Source organism: Lepidochelys kempii, chromosome 3 (assembly GCF_965140265.1).
Source record: "Lepidochelys kempii isolate rLepKem1 chromosome 3, rLepKem1.hap2, whole genome shotgun sequence".
NCBI classification, from domain to species: Eukaryota; Metazoa; Chordata; order Testudines; family Cheloniidae; genus Lepidochelys; species Lepidochelys kempii.
Window position 1 is genome coordinate 157,535,112 of NC_133258.1, and position 20,884 is coordinate 157,555,995.

The 20,884-nt window shown below is 42.8% G+C and overlaps 1 protein-coding gene and 1 long non-coding RNA gene across 7 annotated transcripts in view; one reads left to right on the forward strand and one right to left on the reverse strand.

The window, feature by feature from the left end:
- PARP1 (poly(ADP-ribose) polymerase 1) overlaps positions 1-20,884 on the forward strand; it is a 53,623-nt gene that overhangs the window by 17,201 nt on the left and 15,538 nt on the right. Inside the window, exons 5-13 of the mRNA XM_073338698.1 lie at positions 6,160-6,256; positions 8,352-8,468; positions 9,406-9,582; positions 10,609-10,750; positions 12,183-12,323; positions 13,176-13,418; positions 14,807-14,875; positions 16,139-16,271; positions 19,510-19,705. Of these exons, the coding sequence (XP_073194799.1) occupies positions 6,160-6,256; positions 8,352-8,468; positions 9,406-9,582; positions 10,609-10,750; positions 12,183-12,323; positions 13,176-13,418; positions 14,807-14,875; positions 16,139-16,271; positions 19,510-19,705 (1,315 nt within the window). The remainder of the gene's footprint in view (positions 1-6,159; positions 6,257-8,351; positions 8,469-9,405; positions 9,583-10,608; positions 10,751-12,182; positions 12,324-13,175; positions 13,419-14,806; positions 14,876-16,138; positions 16,272-19,509; positions 19,706-20,884) is intronic.
- The window catches only part of LOC140909433 (uncharacterized), a 39,682-nt gene continuing 26,579 nt past the window's right edge, over positions 7,782-20,884 (reverse strand). For all 6 annotated transcript variants that reach the window (XR_012158203.1, XR_012158208.1, XR_012158205.1 and 3 more), the window contains 3 exons: positions 14,498-14,818; positions 12,966-13,394; positions 7,782-11,215 (listed from right to left, as the gene is read on the reverse strand). This is a non-coding gene — a long non-coding RNA (uncharacterized lncRNA). The remainder of the gene's footprint in view (positions 11,216-12,965; positions 13,395-14,497; positions 14,819-20,884) is intronic.

Here is a 20,884-nt window from a genome sequence, read left to right on the forward strand (position 1 = left end):
ATATAAGGGTACGTTCATTCCACATGCCTACTCTTGTTACAGATTTGGTTGTCACGATTTGAGATCTCAAGATCTCCGCTTCCTTCCAGCTTTCCTTGAGATCTGTCATACTTGTGTCTTGGGCTCCATCTACACCAACTGCCCTCAAGGTTTGGTTTCACGGAACTGTTTCTGTTGCGGATAGGTTTTACCTGAGTGTGTCACAAACTCAACTGCAGAACCCCCTCCTCTTTTATCAGGCTTGGAGTCATCACCATTGCCAACAGAGGCAGGGTAGGAATTGATTGTCAGTCTTTTTTTTTTTCCCTTCACCACTGATCTGTGTGACAGAAATTGACTCTAATTAAATCATAACTTATCTTGGGAACCCTCAGGGGGTCGCGAGGTTATTACGTGGGAGGTCTTGAGCTGTCAGCCTTCACCGCAAACCCCGCTTTGCCTCCAGCATGTATAGTGGTATTAAATGTATTTAAAAGTGTTTTTAATTTTTAAGGGGGGTCGCACTCAGAGGATTGCTATGTGAAAGGGGTCACCAGTACAAAAGTTTGAGAACCACAGGTCTATGCTATACATTACAAATGTCCCTCTCACACCAGTCTGCTCACCTTCCTAACCAACACTTTCCCAGATGCAGTAAATTTGCAGAGTATCTGAGTTACAGCTGTTACAGGCCATCGATTGTAATGAATGCAGTTATTGCTGGGTAGTGCCAGGGAATTGGCCATCTTTACCCATACCAGCTTTTACCATTCTCAGGTGCAGAGAGCTGAAAGTCTATTATTGCATGCAGAGTAACACGTAAATCTAGTTGGATCAGTATATGACGGGTTTGCTTAGTTCCTTTGGCAGAGCATAAGAAGTTTCACTATGTAAATATTTCCTCTTGTCTGCTTTGGCTCTCCTTTGCAGGGGATTTTGGTGATTCTACTTGAACTGTGAAGCATTTACAATCAGAGGCCATGGATTTGTTTGCCAAGTTGCTGTATAAATAAAACATGAACCTAGAATCACAATGCCTGGTGATATAGGGTGCAGCAAACTGAGGTCGCATACCAAGGTTTCTGGCCCTGTTGTCTTTGATCATGTACAGGTTGAAAAGCAGCAAACGCAGTGGGCATGGGTGCCACATCCAGCTAGTGTGCCAGCTAGTCTTTCAACTCCAGTACCTTTTCTCCTGCTGTTTATGCTAGGTGGTCAAGCTACGGGTGCTAAGGATCAGCCAAGAAAGTAGCTGTGCATGTAGAAAAGGAGTCTAGCGAGCATTGGGAGTAATGTAGAATTCCCCTGCTTCCTCGCTGCTGGCCTTTTGCAAAGAGAGAGGAAGAAATTCTCTTGAAGCCCAAAACTGGCTTGATTGACTGGAGAAGCTAATGTCCCAGAAGACTTGCCTCACACATTAGCTCATGCAGGAGAAATGAACTGAACGTGTTTTGTCTCCGATGCACCTTTTGTTAAACCAGATGAGATTTTAACAATGAGCTTCAAAGATGCCTTTGGCTTCCCTTTTCAGAGCTCTGTTTGGACCCAAATGTTGTGTCTGACTGGAATACTGCATGCATCCTTCGTGCTTCCATCACACCCTCCATTGAGGAGCTCAAGGAGCATTGCACACATTCTGGAACTAAGTCTTGCAGCAGTTCTTGTAAGGGAGACAATCATAGATTGTGGGGTGGGGGACTGAGTAACAGAGAGTTTATAGCAAGAGCTGGCTGGGAGTCTTCCATCAAAATAAAATGTGTATCAAAAATGGGAGGAAAACTTTATGCAATTGTTCCCTGTCTTTCTAGCCTGCCATAGTTGAGACTTGCCCATGGTCACACAATGATTCAGTGGCAGTGTTGGAGCTGGAACCAGATCTCCTGAGTCCCAGCCCAGTACAATCTAGGCACAACACCCAGTTTTCCTGTATGTGCTCTGGGTTTTCATTTCTAGTCTTAGGGGTGTAAAGTAGGTAGATGGATTTGCTGGACACTTTGCCTGACAATACCATATTGCAACAGCACAAGAAAAAGGTTGTGGCTATGTACTGAAAGGTTCACCTTGTAGGGAGCACTGATGCGTGGTGCTGAGGGCTACGTTGGCAACTTGCCGAAAGTCTATGGGCTGCACCTCATTTGAATATCAACTAGCGTATGCTCTAAAAATAAAGAGTAAATGTCCATAGCCCTAGAATTCTCTTGTACGTTTATCTTTGTAGAGTAGAAATTGCTGTTTGTTTGAGGCAGCTTTTACTGGGGAAAGAGAGGCTGCCCTCTCGATACCACTATCATACAGGGTTGGTTTAACTGCAGTGTTATATTAACCTGCAGGGGAATACCACTCACGCAAGGAACAAGAACAATCAGTTAATGCTTTGAAGAGGAGAGACTGAGGTGATGGTCTTTGCATTTCTCCCTTTTCAGACTGGCTGCTGGTTTTGCACCAGAATCTCCACTGCTGTTAGTGTTTTTCATGTGTTCTTCTCTCCGCAAGGAAGATCTGAGCTTGGATGCCTGATGTGGTGATCAGAAGACTCAGGATACACTACGCCAGTCCTCAGCCCTCTTCCCCTATCAGCTTTCTAAAAGTTTAAATAAACCCCATAGCTTATATCCGGTAGGAAGGTGAGGAGAAAGTGGAACATTTCTGGTGGTGGCCTATGTCAGTTGGTCATAGGCCCCAGGCTTTTTAAGCAAGCCTTTTGCTATCTGCTGCCCAGATGTTAATTTACGACATACATTACTACTTCTGCCAGGAGAGAGTAATCCAATGCTGCATATGGAGAGGAGAACCATCCAAAGACTTCATTAGCTGATGGGATGTGTGGGCACAGTGCCTTTCAGTCATGTATTAGGCTTCTGGCTATTCATGTGCTGACTCTGTTTGCGGGGGAAAGTCTGATTACTACATAAGAGTGCTGCTTAACTTTCCCCTTGCCAAAAAGCAGGCATTTTAGGTACTAGCATGCTGATTCAACAAAGCACTTGAGCATGTCCCTTAAAGTTCAACATATACTTCTTCCCTAGTCAGTGAATGTAATGAACTGAAGCACAAAGTGCTTTGCTGAACTGGGCTTAAGTCGATAACCTTTTGCACAGGGTAGGTTTGGTGCAGGTGACAATTTTACAGAACTTCCAAAAGACTTCAATCGTTGTAGCTAGTATATAAAACCTACTCCCAAGTAGGAGGTCACCAGAGAGGTTCCTGGCGTGGCTTACTTGGTGAAGGGGCTGGATGGACTCATTCACTCTGCAAAAATACCGAGGAGTACTTGTGGCACCTTAGAGACTAACCAATTTATTTGGTCAGAAGCTTTCGTGGGCTAAAACCCACTTCATTGGATGCATGCAGTGGAAAATACCGTAGGAAGATAGATATACACAAAGAACATGACAAAATGGGTTTGCCATACCAGCTGTAATGAGACTAATCAATTAAGGTGGGCTGTTATCAGCAGGAGAAAAAAAACTTTTGTAGTGATAATCAGGATGGCACATTTCAAATAGTTGACAAGAAGGTGTGAGTAACAGTAGGGGGAGAAATTAGCATGGGGAAATAGTTTTTACTTTGTGTAATGACCCATTCACTCCCAGTCTTTATTCAAACCTAATTTAATGGTGTCCAGTTCGCAAATTAATTCCAATTCTGCAGTTTCTCGTTGGGTCTGTTTTTGAATTTTGTTTGTTGGAGAATTGCGACTTTTAGGTCTGAAATTGAATGACCAGGGAGCTTGAAGAGTTCTCTGACTGGTTTTTGAATGTTATAATTCTTGACATCTGATTTGTGTCCATTTATCCTTTTGCGTAGAGATTGTCTGGTTTGGCCAATGTACACGGCAGAGGGGCATTGCTGGCACATGATGGCATATATCACATTGGTAGATGTGCAGGTGAACGAGCCTCTGATAGTGTGGCTGATGTGATTAGTTCCTATGATGGTGTCCCTTGAATAGATATGTGGACAGAGTTGGCAGCGGGCTTTGTTGCAAGGATAGATTCCTGGGTTCGTATTTTTGTTGTGTGGTTGCTGATGAGTATTTGCTTCAGGTTGGGGGGCTGTCTGTAAGCAAGGACTGGCCTGTCTCCCAAGATCTGTGAGAGTGAGGGATAGTCTTTCAGAATAGGTTGTAGATCCTCGATGATGTGCTGGAGAGGTTTTAGTTGGGGGCTGAAGTTGACGGTTACCCCTCTGAAACCTGTCATTCACTCTGGTGGCAGTTGAAGGCCAGACTCTCTTAGCTTGTGCTTTTCTTGATATTCAGCTGCCCAGGTGAGTGAGTTGCAGGGGTGTTGGAAGGAACATGTGGCTTCTTTTGTGAAAAAAGTGATCTCCAGAATGTGGTGCAGCTTTTCTGCCTCATTCTGGGCCTCCCAGCTGGAGGTGATGGTTAGTGTGCAGGCATTTTACAGTGTAGCCATCTTATGAGGCCATCAAACCCTAGTCAGACTAATGGCCTCACTTCTCTGAACATGCAACTCAGTTGGAGAGAGATTGAGAGGAAGTGAATGCTTTCACATGCTAATTTGGGAGATGGTGTTGAGGGCTCTGGGGATTAGCCATTTCCCCCACAAGTGTGATTCCTAATTAGTAACAAATACTTTTTAAGGGGCGGCTGCTGAGTCATAGTAAGTGAAACCAAGGTTTGGCTAAACTCTAGACCCTTGGCAGGTTTTATAAAGTCTAAATGCAATGGAAATATTTCTACAAATCTTTGAATTTTCATGAAAATGGATCCTTTAATATAAACATTTCCCTGCACTATTTAGTCCCCAAACACTTCAAGATTGGGCTAGTTTATTTCCATTGTCAAAGCTGACAGAAGTGCAAAAAGGGTAAACCATGTAAAATGGTGATAAGTAGCCCACCTGTTGATCACTTTAGATAAGCTATTACCAGCAGGACAGTGGGGTGGGAGGAGGTATTGTTTCATGATTTCTGTGTGTATATAAAGTCTGCTGCAGTTTCCACGGTAAACATCTGATGAAGTGAGCTGTAGCTCACGAAAGCTCATGCTCAAATAAATTGGTTAGTCTCTAAGGTGCCACAAGTACTCCTTTTCTTTTTGCGAATACAGACTAACACGGCTGTTCCTCTGAAACCTTTCATAGGGAATGTTATTTTCACAATCTAAGGTGGTGGTAGAAACACAGGTATGGTCATTTTGTTCTTAAAAATACAACAAACATGGCCTTGAATGGTAGGGAACCCGGAAGAATTAACCAGAGGTCAAAAGTACTGTGTATATGCATCCTATCTTGAGCTCTGGGTTAGTGTGGGTCCCTCTCCCTTGAGCTGTGTGAAATTCTCCCTCTCTCCCCAAAAGAGCGAAAACACTCTGAATTTTGGAACATGTGTCAAGCCCACCATGGCCAAGAAAATGATCTGGAAATTTGTAAATTGTCTTCTGTGGGGCCCCTTGTCCTTTTTGAAGTCCCCCCTTTTATTGGCTTTCTGAGCCAACGTTTTATACTAGAATTCCCAACGGCCAGTGCAGCTCTAGCCAACTTCAGTTAAACTGTTTGTGCAGAATTGTGTCCTAACACTGTGAGAATAGTGTCAATTTAAAACCAGGGGGCTGATATAAACTTTTCTCCTGTCTGATACTACGTGAGTTTTAATCAAGGCCCTTGAAAGAAAACTGGCCTACCAAGGTCATTGTGTTTGCCACCCTTGACACTTCAAATTCAAGCAAAGTCTAAAATGAAAAGCCAGGTATTACTGATACATTCTCCACTGATGTCCCTACTGTAAGGACTTGTATCTGTGCCAGCTATTACATTGATCTGAGAAAATGTATTGATTCCTACTGACTTTTTATTTTTTAAGTTAAGATGTTTCAAATAGTTAATACAGCCCCAGATTAATATCTCCTGAGGCTCTTGGGTGATGCAATTAATTTTTTTATATATACTTTTGCCAGTCTGTACAGGTCTCCAGTGGAAAACTGTTTTAAGCAGGCATAGTCTGGTCATGATTTTCCATTATGGAGTCAAGAATTTTTGAGCAGATAATGCATTTATATTGCATATTTAAGATCTAGCAGGAAGGAAATTTTAAAAATGAACTAGGGTTGCACAAATCAAAAGGTTAGTCTGTACGAAGTGTTCAGTTTCAATCCACTGTAATCAGAGTTGCTGCCAAACACTTGAATAACTTCCCTTCTGTGTGTTTCTCCGTTAGAAAGAGAAAAGGAGATGAAGTGGACGGAAATGTGACCTCAAAAAAGAAACAGAAAAAAGAAAAAGACAGAGAATCCAAGCAGGAGAAGCTGTTAAAGGTTTGTTGTTTGAGCTATCCCAAACTTTTTAAACTTTCTTTCCAAAATTTAGTGCTGTTGAAGGGTGCTGGGTTGACAGCCATGGCACATAGAGTCCTATTTATTCACAGCTACAGGATTTAGAGTCTTATTTATTCACACAAGTACAGTGTGAACTGCGGCAATGCAAGCGTCCCTCATGCTGCCCTGTTAGTATGCTTCATCTGTAAAGTGGTGAGACGCTAGTTCACTATGCAAGCCTGTTCAGACCTTGGCCCCTCAGAGAAGTTAAGACACTTGTGCTGTGGAGCCTTTTTTGCCCCTGATAAGAGAGCACATCATTCCAAACAGGTCACCAAAAAGGTATTGGATGGTAGCGCTTTAAGTCCTCGCTGTTGGTGGCTGGATTTGAACGGGTGACCTAGAGGTGAAAGTCTCATCTTTCAGATAACTTGTTTTAGTCCTTTCTATGCCACTTTCTGGCTCCAGGGATGCTATTAAAACTGAATGTTGTTGCCTAAGATCTTGGAGCATATAAAATGTGAGAAGTTGAACAGAGACAAAGGTGTGGAACTAGGTCAATGAGAAATAATATCACTTGCTCAGTTGCACCCTTTTGTGACTCATCTGTCCAGTTCTTCAGTATAAACTTTGATAAATCCTAGCTTTGTGTATTTGGTTTAGGAAAGACAGTGGAAAGACTTTCTGATTTGGTTTCAAGAATTTTATAGACATTAAACGTTTGGCATAGATATCTTTCAAGAAAAAATTACCTGCAGCTTTTCCTGAAATGGAAGTCCTAGTAGTATGGCTATCACACAGCTTACATAGAGCAGAAAGGCGTTTTAGTTTTCTGCTGCTGTATTTTGTGATTTTAACTTGTTACATCCTTAACAGAGCACAATGTTCACAATCTACAGATCCAGAAGGTTTCAACTGCTACAATTTATCATTCTGAGAATCAGGGTTGGTTTGGGGTTAAACTCTTAAATTCATCATGGTTTTTTGTTTTTGTTTTTTTTTTCTTAGTATGATGAACTCATTTGTCTTTTCTACTGAAACTAGAAATTACACTGTTTAACGTACATATCTGCTACCCATTATCACCATGGTACAGAGAAAACCACACCTAAACACACACATGACAAATACATGTGCATTATTAGAAATGTCTCAAGTGATATTTTAGTGTCCAACATTCTGTCATTATCCTTCCCTTTTCTCCCTCTCAGTGGAAAGTCCCAAAAGAAGAGTTTCTAGATTTTTCCCTTTTTGCTGGATGTCTGACCTTTATAGTTCCTTTTTATAGGGGAGTGTGTGTATGTGGCCTCGTAGCTTAAAACTGGCAGTACGAGTCAGGATTTGTGGGCTCTACTTCTATCATGTGACCTGTTGTATTAATTTAGATGGAATATGTGGGCCTAAAGAGTCAGTGGTGTTTAACATGACCCCATCACTGTGCAACATTAAACAGAGTTAAACAAGGTTCAGGATTTGGTTTGAAGAGACCTCTGCTTGCTGAGTACTGCTACAAACCTCATAAACATATTTTTGACCTTTTATTAAAGATACAGAAAAGAAGGAAAAACAGTTAAAGCATTTGAAATGTAAAATATTAAGTAAGATTTTCATTTGAACATTTATTGTTCCCTTTCCCTCCAGCTGGATTTTTAAAAGGACTCCCCCAAGTCCCCAATTTGAGAATCTCTTAGATGGTATTAAAGATGGTAATAACTGTCCTTCCGAGGAAAAGAGAAGTTAGTTGAGATGGGCTGGAGCAGTTGTTGTTAAAGTCTGATGCCATTTCCTAGAAGACAAAACGAGACAAACACACACTAGGGGAGAGAAAAGCACAGCAGAGGGAGAAAATGCATCTTGTCTCTCTGGTGCTGACTTTCACTTGCAGCCTCACAGCTGGAAAAACACAGTTACAGCACACAATCTCATCAGTCACACCGAAACCTGAGAACTTGTAACCTCATTGGGCTGTTTGCAAGTGTTCCTTTTAGTTGCCTCTTTCTGGTTTGTTGGAAGCCTGACAGTAGCCTGCTACTTCAGGATTGCTCTTCTTGGACAGTGATTGCAAATATCCAAGCTACCAGGTTTTCCTCAACAGGAGCAGACAGAGTTGATTTGGAGCATCAAAGACGAGCTGAGAAAAGTCTGTTCCTCTAATGACCTGAAAGAGCTGCTGATAGCCAACAAACAGGAAGTGCCTTCTGGGGAATCTGCTGTGAGTTGGGGTTTTATTTCTTTTATGAAAGTGACTGTCTGTCTGAATCCGTGAGGTTCATTCAAAGCGATGTTGCTAATGACAGCCAAAGGTCTGAAGCGAAAGCCTATTGTAAAATCTCAAGAACAGAAAAATCAGTTGGATTGAACACTTGGCAGAGGTTTGCAAACTGCTCCATGCCTTTCTGACATCAGATCTATTCTTTCTTCCCAGCAGCTTAATTACACTAAAAGAAGCTAAAACTACATTTAAGTCTTTCCTAATGTTACTTATTCACATAAGTAATTACTGTAGTTGCCACAGTGTTGTGAATGGGATAGGAAGTGGCTTTTGCAATCTGCGATGGAAGGTGTGAGCCATCTCTGACTTGGAGTATTTACATTTCCTAAAGCAGTGCTAAAGCCTCAAGGGTGTTGGGGGGGATAGAGGGGGTTGGGGGGGGACCAGGGATGGGATGGGGTAGGATGGCTACAGTAGGTCTCTAGGATTAAAATGGTCAAGGACCATTTTCCAGGGAGGAAGATTGGATTATTATGGACTATGCACTGTGTAACCAAATGTAACACCCATCCTCCAGCAACATTTTTAACTTCTTCCAGTGAAAGCGTGCTTAGCACTTTACAATAAACATGCTGTCTCAGACACAGAGCAGAAGCCTTGTCCTGAGGAGACGACAGTCCAAAGGCACAAGTGGGTGCCTGTGTGTGGACAGGCAAACTTAGTGACGTGTGGTCAAGGCTTTGTGCCACAAATAGTTTTGAGGAATGTGTTTTTATTTATAAGCTAGTTATAGATTCAACAAGTAACACTGTCTTCAGGCCAAGATATTCAGATGTGTGTGAGTTTGCTGGATTCTCTGACTCAGTATATGATGTGCTTGCTGTGTGTGCTTCCACTGTTACCCTGGCATGATTTGTTTGCGTCTCTGTTGCTTTAGCTCTTGGACCGAGTAGCAGATGGGATGGCATTCGGAGCTCTGCTTCCCTGTGAGGAGTGCAAGGGGCAGTTTGTGTTCAAGAGTGATGCATACTACTGCTCAGGGGACATCACTGCCTGGACGAAATGTGTTGCCAAAACACAGATCCCCAACAGGAAGGAATGGATAATCCCAAAGGTAGACACAGCAAACTTAACTATCTGAAACTCAGGCTGTAAGTTCTTAAATTACTCTATTGCTCGTGGAAGGGAAGAATAAATATTAATGCCCACAACTTGGTATTAGTGGGCAGGGCGTACTGCAGCTTCTGTGCACCTCTGCCTCTGAGAATGGGAGGAGCTGCTCATAGCTAATGCACAGGGGAGATTGTTTTACAGTAGCAGTGGGATGGAGAGATGTCATTTCTTCCATTCCAGAACTTTGGGCTTCTCCAATTTGTCCCGCTGCTGCAAGAGTGACTTGTGGTTTGGGTCTGTGATTTTTAGTGTAATTCCTAATAACTGGCTCATTTTGCTGTTTTAATTTTTCCTTTCTAACTGAGACAAGTGATTCTAATTCTGTGCTCTCAGAATTTCAGATGCTAATTTCTGAATGCCAGAACACTATAAGCAATTATCGTCTTAAAATAAACGGCTATGCAGTTTCCTCTGATTTCCCTCTGAATTGGGAAAAGCATTTTCAGAGACCGTGTTCATGACTTTTAATGACTTTTTAACGAGGGCATTTAAAAAAAAAAAATTGCAACTCCTGCAGCAGAAATGTTGGTGAAATATCAACTGAAAAAACCAAGGTTTTTTCTCCACTTTGTTTTAAACACTACACTGAGGAGAAAGAGCAAATGTGTCTGGGGAATTAGGTTCTTGTGTAACAGGAAGCAGAGTTCTCTAATAGTTAGGGAAGGGGATGGGGAAGTGCTAGGACTCCTGATTCTATTCCTGACTGTCACTAAATTGCTGTTTTGACCTTGAGCAAGTCACTTCACCTTTCTGTGCCTTAGTTTCTCAACCAGTAAAATGGGATAATTACCAACTTTGCATGGGAGGTTGTGGGGCTTATATAATGAATTGATTGTGAACCACGTTGAGATCCATGTAAGAATCGTTCAGTAGTAAATGCCAAGATCTGACCAATACTGAATTTAGTCTTTTAACTCTGTAACAGTATCAGTAGATTTTAAAGTCTTCTTATAATGCTGCCCCCCAGGAGTTCCGGGAAATCTCCTACCTGAAGAAATTTAAGTGTAAAAAGCAAGACAGAGCATTCCCTCCAGAGACTGTGGCTGTGAACGCAGTGCTTCCAGCAACAGCTTCTGCTCCTTTGACAGAGAAGGCGTCTGTGCCAGCAGGTACATGACTCGCTAGGCGGTGTTCAGAGCCAGGAGAGACTGGTTTGAATGGGAATACGTGTCTGTCCAGTTGCTGGAGACAAATAACATTCATTTTATGCTTTCCCTAGTGTGGCAATGGGGAGGGGAATGGCAGGTGTCGGTGCTGCCTGTGGGATTTCTCCTGGCACTCTACTGGCAAGGAGGCATTGATTGGTCTTTTGAGAAGCCATGGCTTCAGTGTGCGACCTGCTCACCGAGCTCGCTCCACAAAGCTCCTTCCTGTTGCTCCGCTCAGTCACTTGTCTGCTGTACGGCATTTCAGGAAGGGGAACGTGGATGGCTAATCACATGGTGTCCCTGAAGTGCACTGCAGTATATTGTACTCCTCCTCCTGCTCCAACATCAGGCTGAATCGCCATGGTGAGAAGCAGAGGCAGCCTCTTCTGTTCCTCACCCCTGATGTGGATAGATCCCAGCTTCAGTCTGTGGACAAATGCATTTGAGATCCAGGTTATGCTTTAACAAGTCACCTAGGAATTTTAAAGGTTGAACTGCCCCTTGGGATCCCCTTTCCCTGCCACGTTTATAACTGTGTTTGTGGAGAGCTCATACAACTCCTTGGGCAGTGTGACTAGGGTTCAAATGAAACATTTAATTGGGTGGCTTCTTGCTTGATTTTGTAAGGAGCATCCATAGACCTTTGAATCACATGTTCCACATCCAGAATTAAACTGTTAGGGCAGTAGCTTGTTTAAAATCACTTATTTGCATTTGGCTTACCAGTCATTGGCTTCTCTCACTTAACGGTTATTACCTCTACCCTCTTGATCCCAGACTCCTCCAACATTACCCATTTACTTATCAGTAGGAGCTACTTTGATTTATTCAGCCCTCAGTACTTGTAACAGTCTTCAGTGTTCCTGTGATATGTTTCAGTGTTTGTGGCTGTCTAGACTGCAAAATCTATTACAGGTGTGTTTGATCTGTAACATGATAGTGCTCCAGCTGTGTTACCACTTCGATCCCGAGTGGTTACAGAGCCAAGACAGCTCAGTATCATATCTGCTTCACACTCTGGTCTCGTCGAGACATCCTCCCTCTCCAATTCCCCCAAAGCAGCTTTTCAATGGAGGAGGTGCCCTTTGTGGCTTAAATGTTACCTTTTGGTTTCTCTTCCATCCCTTCGCTGTACGTGGGAAAGGGAAGCTGTGTTAGCACTTCATAGCCAACAGTATGCAAGCAGTGTCTGCTGGGAAGGTGCGAGTGCCAGGGTAAAACCCTTTTCATTTCTCCGCCCCGCTTCCCAGGAAGCTTACTACAATGTACATTGCGTTATGCTGGCTTGTAGGTGCTCTGTACTGACCGTTGCTCAGAGTATCAGATTCAGGATCTGTGGGTTTGGTGCTCAGTGCTCTTTACTTACATGATGTTTTTATTTCTGAACAACTAGATAAGCCATTATCCAGCATGAAGATTTTGACCCTTGGAAAATTATCCAGGAACAAGGAAGAAGTGAAGGCTATGATTGAGGACCTGGGCGGAAAGGTGACAGGGACAGCAAACAAGGCTACCCTTTGCATCAGCACACAAAGTGAGGAACAGTGCTATATCAACAGCAACCTTAGGACTTGGGAGTTAGGAGATTATAGAGGCCATAGTTAAATTCCTGTGTAAAGGCTGGAGGTGACATTCTGTTGAGCCATGTTTGGATAGTGGGTTTTTTTCATATTCTTGGAAAAGTGAATAGAAGTATACTTTGTAAGCATGACTTTCTATAGCGCTCTTAGTTCTGAGTGATCTCCTAGTGTTTTCCTGACTCTGCAGTAGAACTGATGTCAGGAATAGCTATATTTCTGTTTTGGATTTAAAAGGACTAGACCGTGTTTTAATTGTGAAGTGGCTTCTTTTATGTAACTGGTAGCTGAGGTTGATGTAGGTATCTACATGTCAAATTTGGGGTGGGGCGTAACTATTTAATAGCATTCATTCATGGCCTCGTTGTGACTATTTCAATGTTAGGTCCTGCTCCCACTGAAGTAATAGGAAAACTGTTGACTTCAAAGGTGCAATATCAGGCCCTTATGGTGTAGGGGAGAAATGTCCCTGATAGACAGTTGGCCTGTAGGATGCTACCACAGGGCTCATCAGAGCAGCTCCCACCCAGCCCCTGGCCCAGCTGGGAGGTGAGGCAGGGTTTGAAATCCAGAAAGTCACTGTGCAACAGGTAACTTACTTTTAGCCTAGACGACGCTGTTGGGGATTTTGTTTGGGGCAGGTGTGGCACATGCAAAGCACCTCTTTAAAACATTACAAAGCCTGGACCAGCACAGCAGGGCTAGAATCCGAGCGTCTCAGAAGGGCTCCGCGCTGTCTTTGTCGCTGTAACGTTTGCTCCAGGAAACTTGGATTACGGTTTCCCTGACTCTTATCCCCCTCCTTGCAGAGGAAATTGAGAAAATGACCAAGAAGATGGAAGAAGTGAAGGAGGCCAAAGTCCGAGTGGTCTCAGAGCAGTTTCTGCAGGATGTGAAATCCTCCAGCAAGGGCTTCCAGGAGCTCCTGTCGCTGCATGCGCTCTCGCCTTGGGGTGCAGAGGTGAAGCAGGAGCACACGGAGACGTCCCTGGGAGGAAAGTCCAGCGGGCTCCCAAACGTGAAGAGTGCTGGGAAGGTCAAGGAAGAGCAAGGTGAAAAACACAATGACTCTTGTCTCCACAGGAGCGTTTGTTACCGTGTGTTTAAGCATTGCTTTACCCTTCCATAGCGTGCCTCTTGTGTGAGGGTCTGAGGGGAATGGGTGGGCTCCTCACACAGCACAGGTACCCTGGCTATAGTCCAAACTCGTCCCTTTCCCAAAATTGGGCCCTTATTCTTTCTTTGAGTAACAAAGCCCCAAGGCCAGACCAGCCTCAATGTCCAAACTCCCTCCCGAACAGGCTGTTCGTAGAGTTTCTCCCTGCCATACTACCTCTCCCTCTTCTAGCTCACTCTTGCCTGGGAGAGAGAGAGACGGCCTCTGGTATTCCTTAGTTTGAAATAACACTGGGGGAGCCAATGACATAACTCTGCTTCTCTATCCTTATACCTGAGATACTCTGCTGGTATAAATCCACACACCCCTATGCTCTGTGACTTACTCTGGGTCATATATTGAGTGGCAGAACCCAAGATTCCTGGGTTCTCAGTCCCATGCTCTACCAGACACCCACAAGTACTCCTTTTCTTTTTCCAAAATATAGTGACTCTTTCAACAAAATAAATCTGTTAATACTGGTGACAGTCCCCATCTGAGCAATAGGCAAGCTCAGGTACAAACATAGGCTTTTATATAGGGTCCAAGATGAGTAGGTAAGTTCAATGTATATAAATTAAACTTCAGAAACAATTGCACTGAGTTCAGCCTTGTGAATTTATCATCATTCTAGCTAATGTGCAAAAGTTGTAGAGAGACCACTACCTTGTGATGCTGAGTTCATGGGGCACATTTGAGACTGTTAAGGAGGCCTGTATAATGTTTCTGTCTAGAGACAGCCAGTGCTACACAATACCTTCCTCTTCCATCCATTTCTCTGGTGTGTGAATGTGCTGTCTCCATGGATCCTTCCAACCTTTGATTGCTCAGAGGTGAGGAACAGAGTTCATGACCCCCAAACTTAAATTTTCACATGTTGTATGTTGCATTAACAGCCTGGCCCACAGCAGCAGAATCTGAATGTATCGTTCATAAACAATTGTCCGGGTTTTAATTAATGGAGGCAACTCTCACCAAAATTCTAGCAGGATAACTAACACATTCCACCTGTTTGGTGGAGGCAGGGGAGAAGACAGGATGGCCAGTTCCCAGGTTAGATCACGTAAAGTGCAGTGTAGCTGGAAGTCAAAGTGCAGTGACTTTCTAACATTGCTTTAGAAGAGCAGTGTGCTTTATAGAGGTGGAACCTGTCGGTGTGAATCCAGACAGGATGAAAACTACTCTACTGCTTTTAAAGAACTTGAGCATTGATTCAAGGAGAGTTCTTCAGACAATCCTGCTTTATCAGATTAAAAATGTAAGTCTTTCCATCTCTTTCTTCAGGAACCAGCAAGTCTGAAAAGAAAATGAAGTTAACAGTTAAAGGAGGAGCAGCAGTGGATCCTGATTCAGGTGAGTGCTGAAAACCAGCTGTGCCTCCAACCATCCTAGCCAGAGTTTGATCCGTTTGAAACCATGCGTTCACATCGCAGTCCCCATCAATACCCAGCCCTAGCCGGGGAAGCTACTGATCCAATCAGCGGACCAAATTCTATGTTTTAAGTTCTCCTCTGCAAAAGAACCATGATGGCCCACACCTGAGATTTGAGTGCTCTTTGGTTCCCAGTGAGGTACCTAGGAGTTGTGGATTCTCAGCACCTTTCGCGCTGCCTACCCCATAGAAGAAACATTTGCTTGGTGAAATGTTTAATGCTGGTGCTCATCCTGGATATGCATAGAAATAACAATGGCTTTTCCATTGTCTGCATGCATAAGAACGGCCATAATGGGTCAGACCAAAGGACCATCTAGCCCAGTATCCTGTCTTCTGACAGTGACCAGTTCCAGATGTCCCAGAGGGAATGAACAGAACAGGGTTCTTTTTTGAACCCTGTTATAGTCTTGGCCTTCACAACATCCTCTGGCAAGGAGTTCCACAGGTTGACTGTGTGTTGTGTGAAAAAATACTTCCTTTTGTTTGTGTTAAACCTGCTGCCTATTAATTTCATTTGGTGACCCCTAGTTCTTATGTTCTGAGAAGGAGTAAATAACACTTCCTTATTTACTTTCTCCATGACAGTCCATGATTTTATAGACCTCTATCATATCCCCCATTAGTCGTCTCTTTTCCAAGCTGAAAAGTCCCAGTCTTATTAATCTTTCCTCATATGGAAGCCGTTCCATACCTCTAATAATTTTTGTTGCCCTTTTTCTGAACCTTTTCCAATTCCAATATATCTTTTTTGAGATGGGGCGACCACATCTGCACACAGTATTCAAGATGTGGGTGTACCATGGATTTATATAGAGGCAATATGATATTTTCTGTCTTATTATCTATCCTTAATGATTCACAGCCTTCTGTTTGCTTTTCTGACTGCCGCTGCACATTGAGTGGATGTGTTCAGTGAACTATCCACAGTGACTCCAAGATATCTTTCTTTAGATCCTATCATTTTATATGTATAGTTTGGATTATGTTTTCCAATGTGCATTACTTTGAACTTATCAACACTGAATTTAATCTGTCATTTTGTTGCCCAGTCACCCAGTTTTGTGCCTGTGTGTCTTAATATTTCTTGGTTAAGTCTGCATACACAAAATTAGTCTGAATAAGGAAAGGAGATACAAAATGACTACCCCACCCTGGCTCTAATTCACTACCTTTCTTCGTAGGTTTGGAGGACTCTGCTCATGTCTTTGAAAAGAGTGGTAAAATATTCAGTGCCACGCTCGGCTTGGTAGATATTGTCAGAGGAACCAATTCCTATTACAAACTGCAGCTACTGGAGGATGACAGAGAGATCAGGTGGGTTTAATTTCCCATGGAAATGTGGGGTTTTTACAGTAAATTTTTTTTTTTACAACTGCCAAATATGAATAGAAATGTCTTCATGACTTCTTTTAAAAATTTCTGTGATGTTTGTTTTGTTCTGTATGGAAAAGTTCCTTTGTAGTTCTGGAAACCCAACTACATCAACATCGCGTAAGTGCATGAGAACATGGAAGTGAAACTGACCAATGCAGTTTCATTTTTGCCGAATAAAGTGAGATGGAAAAAAAGTAAACCTACAGGGTGAAATGGAAATTAGGAATTGATAAGCACCTGAGCAAGTCTGGTTTGTGCTCAGTTCCACTGACAGTGAAAACATCCCAGATTGAGCAGTTGGGGTTTTTTAGATAAAGAATTAGGGTTAATTAAATGATGTACACCCAAACTATAATGTCCTGGGACCGGTGTCTCAGCATTCAAGAGCAGCAAGGCAGGATTTGGCACAAGTGTGCCCATTTTATTTTGGGACATTGTTTATGAAGAGACGTGCAGGTTGCATTTTTTTCCCTCTAACTCCTGTTTGGTGCGAGATGACTCTGAAGCCTCTGGAGGCCAGCTCAGTTTCAGGCTTCTCCACATCTGTGTAAGCATGTAGAAATCAGTACCCTGAGGTTTGGCAAGATGTATTGAAATGGGCCAGGAAGCATCATGCCCCCGTCTCGGCCAAGCATACATCAGAATTGTGCACATGCTATACTATTGAAGAAGGTGCCGTGAAGAGGGCCTTGGGGAAAATTGATTCTCTAGTAGGAGAGAGAATGCACAATAGGGCTGCAGATAAGCTGCCTATTTCAGCTGTGGATGACTTATACTTTAAATTGGACCCTTGTTACCAGTTCCCATATCTGGATTTCTGATTGGTATGGGATGAAATTTCAGGGCTGGTATTCAGTGCTGACAAATCAGAAAAATTGATTAACCGTATGTCTACAAATCATGCAAAAACTCTTTTAAGATGGTGCCAGTACCACAGCTGGACTTGTAAATGATTGTATTTTGACAGTTTCTCTTTCTTTAAATTTAGACCAGGATTTGGAGTCTTGCCTAGTTAGTGAATAGTTTAAAGTTGTGCATGCTTAACAAGGATTTCCTAGCGGCTGTTTTGAAAATGTCTGACCACAGTAAGCTGAAATTTGCGTTATTCTGTTCAGTTTCCACATTACACAAAGCAAAAATTAGCCATAGCAGTGACTGGATATAGGCAGTGGAGTTGTAGCTCTATAAAATATGACATTGGGCACAAATGGGAATTTTGGGCTTTCCACTTGCTCGCTTCATTCTGGATTGCTACTTTGACTATTGAATTCCTTGTTTCTCTCCTTTTATGTGTCAGACACTTTGGATCCTTTGTCTGTGCAGTCACGAGAGTTGATTCTGTCTCTCCCTTCTCTCTCTCCCCCTGAACCCCAAGAGCCATCAGAATCTCTTTGAATAACTGTCTCATCTGGCTCCACTATAGGCCAGTTCAGCCTTGGTGTCAGCAGGCACAACTCTGACTCTCTCAAATGGAAGTTGAACCATCTTACAGTGCTGCTGCTTATGGCAAACATGTAATGATTAGTGGTGAAATCTGACATTTGTAGCCATGCCCCTATGTTTTTGAGTGTGATGTAAAGTTGGGCATTGATAACAAAAAAGCACTGAAATCCTAATTAATCTTACTCTGCAGTATTGTCTTCTTTAGCCCACAGTAGAGCCCAGACATGTTAGTTGATTGCAAGATAGAGGCTGATCCCTTTCCCAAAGACATGTAATGTAAAATGATAGATGAATAAAGGGTGGGGAGAAAGAGATACAGCACACAGGCAAAGCAATCAGACTAGTGTATCAATGTTAAAGGTTTTCTGGGTGTGTAGATGGGAGGACTGGATGGCACAGGTGACTAGTGACGGACTATAGAGCTGAACTGGCAGACTAGAGATGAGAGGTTCACGTTGGTAGTGAGCAAAATATGTTCTACCGTTTGGTTGCTGTTGTTGGGCGTCAATGATGAAACAAGGTCAGTTTTAATCCAGGTCCCATAGGTAGGGCCCTACCAAATTCACCACCATGAAAAACACATCACAGACCGTGAAATCAGATCTCCCCCATTAAATCTAGTTATTGTAGGAGAGGGGCAGGGCTGGAGGTGCCCCAACTGGGGTCTCCTACTGTGCACCAGGCTCTAGTGGCTAGTCCCAGCAGGGCTGGAGAGAGACGGGACGACTTCTTCCCCTGTACGGCCGCACTCCAGGAGAGATCAGACCTACCTCCAGGTACCTCCCTCAGCTTCAGGAAACTCCACTGCTGTGCTGTCTTTAGTGCCCAGATCTGAAGGCAGCGCAGAAGTGAGGGTGGCAATCCCGCGAACCCCCTACAACAGCTTTACCAACCCCCTTTTGGGTCAGGATCCCCCACGGTTACAACACCATGAAATTTCAGATGTGAACATCTGAAACCATGAAATAGACTATTTTTAAAATCCCACGGCCCTGAAATTGACCAAAATGGTCTGTGAATTTGGTAGGGCCCAAGTGCCAGCATCTCAGCCACAATGGACACCAGGTGGCACCTTTGTTGGTGTCTCCTGAGATTGCAAAGGGTTGCCTGGCTCTCTGCCATAGGGCTTGTCTATACACAGAAGTGGCCCTATTTTAACTATACCAGTATTGCTAAAGCAGTACAATCCTCCTAGTGTGGACATTGTTATACCGGTATAAAGGCTCCTTTGTAATACAACAATGTACTCCTTTGATTATTTCAGTAAAAAATCAGCCCCAACTGAAATAGTGAAATTAGTACAAAAAACTGCATTAGACCAGGCCTTGGAGACGGTCCCTCCAGGTCAAAGTTGAAGCATGATGATAGGATAGTAAAGGAAAGCTTTCGCTGCTACCCTCACATTTGCCTCCAGAGCTGTTAATCTAGTGGCCGTCAGTACTACATTCACACATCAAATTCAATATTGGTGCCTACATAGTGTGCACACCTTTTTGTGGCAGCCACTTTTTGCCTGTAGGTATTGCTATATAAAAACTTGGCCCATTTTGTGTGTGTGTGTGTGTTTGTGTAGTCATTCCAAAACGAGAGAGCCTTCCATTTAATGATAATGCAGATGGATGATTCTGATACTATGCTGATATCCGTGCAGTCTTTATCGTGGGATCAGATTAATTTAGAACTGGGATCCAGAGATCTTACTTGTGTCCCCTTTTCCTGTTTTGTTTGCTTCTAGGTACTGGGTTTTCAGATCTTGGGGTCGTGTTGGCACTGTGATTGGGAGTAACAAACTGGAGCAGATGCCGTCTAAAGATGATGCCATTGAGCACTTTTTGAATTTGTATGAAGAGAAAACGGGCAACTCGTGGCATTCCAAGAACTTCACTAAATATCCAAAAAAATTCTACCCTCTGGAAATAGACTATGGACAGGTAACTCCCTAATAATCCTGTGCTGGGAAGATAATTCTTTCTTACACAAAGGAAAATGCTTATCCTTCACTATCTTAATCTGCTTTTTGAATGCATTAGTTCAACAAATGGATAAGGTGCAGGAATCCGGATATTTTGCATTAGGCTGAGTGCTAAACTATGCTCAGTGCTCTGCAAACGTAAGATGATACTGTGCCTACCCTACGTGATTTACCGTGCAGATCAGATGTGAACAATAGTGCATTTAAATAGATAACGAGTCACGTTAGAAAAGTGTTAAAGCTAAAGTTAGCTCCGATGCCTTTAAGTTGACGCTGTGTGTCCACTTTTGGGACCTCTCAATTGGGGAAGTTAAAAGGACACCAATTGAAAAGTTGTCATTTAAAATAAGTCAAAAGTCGTTTCATGTACTACCCAGATCCCCGAGACCCAGGCCAGTTGTACATCACAGTCTCATTTTCCTATTTTTAAAAAAGTACTACTCTGCTCTTCCCCTGTATGAGTGACCCATCCACACAGAGGAAACACTAAAACTGGCTCTTCCCCAGAGTTCTGTGAAATGCACATACTGAACAGACTGAAAAAGAGAAATCAGCCATTGCAGAAAAGTCAGCTGTTTAAATAGTAAAACAAGAATTCTCCCTCTTCTGGCCCATGAAAACTTCTGAGAGTTTACTTAAAGGGATATCCTCAACTTTAATCCTACTTCTGAGCATTTTTAAACCTACAGTTGTTGAACATAGCCCCTAAGATAGCAGTAACAAAAAAATTAGAAAATATTTTCTAGCTATTGCATATTCATATGGCCAAATTGTTGGATGTCAACTAAAATGTTTGAATATAAAAATACATAACTTTAGCGAAGTGGTCTGCATTAATTCAGAATGTTACACTGATGAACTGTTAATAAAATTACAACCTCAACGCACACAGAATTCTGTTTTGAAGTACAAGGCAGATGCTTTATTGATCAGGCTATAGCATCTTTGATCTATATCCAGGAGAACACACAGATTACATTGTGGTCCACAGAAGACTACTGGACTGTTCCATGAATAGAGAAAATTTACAATAGAAATGTATTGAAAATTATTAGTATATTTTTTAAGTAGTTGACCTTACAGGCTGTGAAGTTCAAACAAAGCACAGTCCCCTAGTTCAGACCAAGATCTACATACA